Genomic DNA, 4,686 nt, shown 5'->3' on the forward strand with positions numbered 1-4,686 from the left:
TCACTCAAAATGTGAGGAGCATTGAGGCCTACGATCCACCAGTTCCAAAAACAAACACAAACTGTGTAGACTGGAAGAAAACAGGTTGACAAAAGACTGAATCCAACATTTGGTTATAATAAAGCATAACGAGAAATTTACAAGCAATTCTCAACAGCTGGTCATTTTTGACTGGAAACACCAAATTAGGTCAACTTGACAAATTCAAAACACACCCTTTTCTTGATGAACTTGAGGGCGCGTTTGTCCTTGGACACCTTGAGCAGCTCCATAGCGCGCCTCTCGTACGGCGCGAAACCGCACACCTCGCGAATCATGTCGCGCACAAACTTGGTGTGTTTGGTCAGATGCTGAAAAGCAAGAACAACGTCACGTTAAACATGATAACAGTAGCTATGTTTCCATCCAAAGATGCAAATTTAACTTGTGCGCAAAACTGGAATATCGCATAAAACGTATGCGAATAAAGCACCGTTTCCATCCAACGAGCCAAAGAGAACAAAATCATCACTTCCTGATAAACTGGCACTAAATATCTCTAAGAAAACTAGAAGGCCACTGAATATAATAATTTTCATATGTAATAAATTACTTGCGCTTCAGAGAGCAGACGTAACAAATGCAGTCATTGCTTTTAGAGGTGGATGCCTTCTGTTTGGGAACACAGTTGTGTAAGACAGTAATTATACAGAAATACTTTGATGACAGACTTTCCTCACGCATTTCAGAATGACCAAAACAACATATAGATGCTGTGAACGAGATCGGTCCGCTGGTTTGTCAAGTTATCCCGTCTCATAGCGCAAAGTCACATGACTTTTTCAATGCGCATGGTGGAATTTATTCGGTAAATGTGTTTCCATCGTCGTTTATGCAAATTTTTTCTTATCGGATAAAAAGGTTTATCCTACTCAATTGTGCGCATAAATTTCTGCACATTTTTAGAATTTCTGCACATCTTGACGTTTCCATCCAGCGCTTTATGCGATCATCCAAAATGTGCATAAAAATAGTTGGATGGAAACTAGTGGTCGACTGATATATCAGCCGATATTTGGTATTTTTCAAATAGCGTTATCGGCCGATAAGTTTTTCTGTTTGGCCGATGCGTTCGAGGCGGGACTTTTATTTTGACGGCGCTGACAGCAGTTCTGTCTAACACAGATAGAAGTCTTATTTAATAATCCGATAGAACTGTTAAACAATGGAATTAAAATGTATACAAAAAGTGTTATAACGATTGCTTTTATATTATTATTAATAGAAAGGCAAACATTATAATACTTTCTCGTTTGCCGTCAGCATTCAGCAAATACGCATTTACATTTAAACAAATTTACAATGGCTAATGAAAATTAATTTAACAAACCTTGCAAACTTAGTCAAATCCAGTTGAGAGATCTAGTGAAGTGTGCATGTGACCGGCATGATCGCATGTTCTCTGTGTGATTTTCGGTCTGTGCGAATTTAAAGCTTTTTAACATTAAATTTGTGTTTTCAAATTATGCTGCGCTTTATGCATTTGCCCACTGTCATATTCATGTCATTTTCACTGTGTGCTGTATGTAAAATGAGTGTTACCTTGGCTTTATTTGAAAAAAAAATTTTTTTTTCCCCAATGCACACAAACTTCCCAGATTACGGAGTGCTCGGTTGGTTACGGTTTACTTTTAATTGTATTTTTATTAAGTATTTATTTGTGAAAAATTCTTTGTCATCTAAAGTATGTTTATTTTACAAATGTATTTTTTAATCCATTTTCAAATTATTCAATTTCAAATTTCTTAAATATTAATGAAAATAAATACAATTATATCGGCCATTGGCCACCCACTTAGAATTGCAAAAAGTCAAAATCATGTTGATATCTTGCATTTATGGCCATTATTTCTAGCAATTCTGTTTACATCTCCGAAAGTACGAATTTTGAGAAATTCGCAATTGATATTATCATTTTGTCATTGAAATGGGCTTCTCTCTCTCTCTCTCTCTCTCTCTCTCTCTCTCTCTCTCTCTATCTCTCTATCTCTGTCTGTCTGTCTGTCTGCCTCTCTCTGTCTGTCTGTCTGTCTATATCTATCTATCTCTCTCTCTCTCTCTCTGTCTGTCTGTCTCTCTCTCTGTCTGTCTGTCTCTCTCTCTGTCTGTCTGTCTCTCTCTCTGTCTGTCTGTCTCTCTCTCTGTCTGTCTGTCTCTCTCTCTGTCTGTCTGTCTCTCTCTCTGTCTGTCTGTCTCTCTCTCTGTCTGTCTGTCTCTCTCTCTGTCTGTCTGTCTCTCTCTCTGTCTGTCTGTCTCTCTCTCTGTCTGTCTGTCTCTCTCTCTGTCTGTCTGTCTCTCTCTCTGTCTGTCTGTCTCTCTCTCTGTCTGTCTGTCTCTCTCTCTGTCTGTCTGTCTCTCTCTCTGTCTGTCTGTCTCTCTCTCTGTCTGTCTGTCTCTCTCTCTGTCTGTCTGTCTCTCTCTCTGTCTGTCTGTCTCTCTCTCTGTCTGTCTGTCTCTCTCTCTGTCTGTCTGTCTCTCTCTCTGTCTGTCTGTCTCTCTCTCTGTCTGTCTGTCTCTCTCTCTGTCTGTCTGTCTCTCTCTCTGTCTGTCTGTCTCTCTCTCTGTCTGTCTGTCTCTCTCTCTGTCTGTCTGTCTCTCTCTCTGTCTGTCTGTCTGTCTATCTATCTATCTATCTATCTCTCCCTCTATCTCTCTCTTTAGATCTCTCTCCCTCTATATCGCTCTCTCTAGCTATCTCTATTTCTCTAGCTATCTCTATCTCTCTATCTATCTCTCCCTCTATCTCTCTCTTTAGATCTCTCTCCCTCTATATCGCTCTCTCTAGCTATCTCTATTTCTCTAGCTATCTCTATCTCTCTATCTATCTCTCCCTCTATCTCTCTCTTTAGATCTCTCTCCCTCTATATCGCTCTCTCTAGCTATCTCTATTTCTCTAGCTATCTCTATCTCTCTATCTATCTCTCCCTCTATCTCTCTCTTTAGATCTCTCTCCCTCTATATCGCTCTCTCTAGCTATCTCTATTTCTCTAGCTATCTCTATCTCTCTATCTATCTCTCCCTCTATCTCTCTCTTTAGATCTCTCTCCCTCTATATCGCTCTCTCTAGCTATCTCTATTTCTCTAGCTATCTCTATCTCTCTATCTATCTCTCCCTCTATCTCTCTCTTTAGATCTCTCTCCCTCTATATCGCTCTCTCTAGCTATCTCTATTTCTCTAGCTATCTCTATCTCTCTATCTATCTCTCCCTCTATCTCTCTCTTTAGATCTCTCTCCCTCTATATCGCTCTCTCTAGCTATCTCTATTTCTCTAGCTATCTCTATCTCTCTATCTATCTCTCTAATTTATATTATTAGTGCTGTCAAATGATTAATCGCATCCAAAATAAAAGCTTTTGTTTACATAATGTGTGTACTGTGTATATTTATTATGTATATATAAATACACACACATACAGTATATATATTTTGAAAATATTTACATGTATATAATTATATTCTTAAATTTTACATTATATATAAATATATTTAATATATAAACGTAACATATTTTTCTTAAATATGTATGCATGTGTTTGTATTGTACAGCACACACACACATATTATGTAAACTTATATTTTTTTGAGGCCGATCACAGAAAGCAGTATCTGCCGATACGATCACCGATACCGATCTTTTTAAAGCCTTCTTTTTATCATTTAGAATTATTTGTAGTGATGATCCAATCAAGATTTTTAGACATTTATTCAGGGCATTTTGTTTTTTGTTTGTTTGTTTATAATCGTGTTATCGTTGCACAATAGCTTGCACTGCGCAAGCCTGATTTTGTGAGCTGTATGTGAGGTTCACACATACTCTGCTTGCAGTGCGTGTGTGGTACAGAAGCAGCACGGACTGTGCTTTCACACAAGAGTCTGCTCCTGATCCGTGGCTGTTCACCACAAACACAACATTTATCCATTATTTTGATTTTAAATCCAAACATTGTTACTTAAAATGCTTTTTCAATATTGTGATTCTTTTTTTCTTTTTTTTTCACAGTACAGTAATACATTCTTTTCTCAATTGTTCAATGCTTTTTAATTTTGCATTTGCTTCCAGATTTATATATTAAGTTGCAAAAGCAAAACATTTAAACTACTTTTCTTACGTTATCACAAACAAAGGTGGTCATATGATGCTTTTTTAAAGATCATTATTTGGTGTATTTGGTGTAACAGAATATGTTGACATGCTTTAATATTCAAAAAACACATTATTTTTCAAATACTGTACATTATTGTAGGTCCTCTATGCCCCGCCTCTCTCAAACGCTTCGTTTTCTACAAAATCCCTCCTTCCGACAAGCGCAATCTGCTCTGATTGGCCGAACACCACAAGCACTCGTCGGAAATGTAACGCCCCTTACCATAATCGCGAGCTTCATCTTTCAAAATAAATGTAAAGACAGAGCCCGAAAGGGGAACAGAGTCGCGTGACAGACACAGTGATGAAGCTGGTATGTGTTTGCAGTACACAAGCCACGGTTAAGACAGCTGACTCCACTGTGATGTGACCCTGTCTCTCTTTCTCTCTCACACACACTTGCGCGCGCGCACACACACACACACGATGCGCAAAACTCCGCATTTGAACAGTCAATAGCAAATACTTAAACTAATAACAAAACAGTAGCTGATTCAGAAGC

At 38.1% G+C, this 4,686-nt stretch overlaps 1 protein-coding gene across 1 annotated transcript in view; it reads left to right on the top strand.

Annotated features, from left to right (window-relative positions):
* The first annotated feature begins 315 nt into the window (after positions 1-315).
* Positions 316-4,686, top strand: part of lmnb2 (lamin B2) — a 17,974-nt gene continuing 13,603 nt past the window's right edge. The window contains exon 1 of the mRNA XM_016243791.1: positions 316-342. Within this exon, the coding sequence (XP_016099277.1) occupies positions 316-342 (27 nt within the window). The remainder of the gene's footprint in view (positions 343-4,686) is intronic.

This window comes from Sinocyclocheilus grahami, unplaced genomic scaffold (genome assembly GCF_001515645.1).
Source record: "Sinocyclocheilus grahami isolate Dianchi unplaced genomic scaffold, SAMN03320097.WGS_v1.1 scaffold701.1, whole genome shotgun sequence".
Lineage (NCBI taxonomy): Eukaryota > Metazoa > Chordata > Actinopteri > Cypriniformes > Cyprinidae > Sinocyclocheilus > Sinocyclocheilus grahami.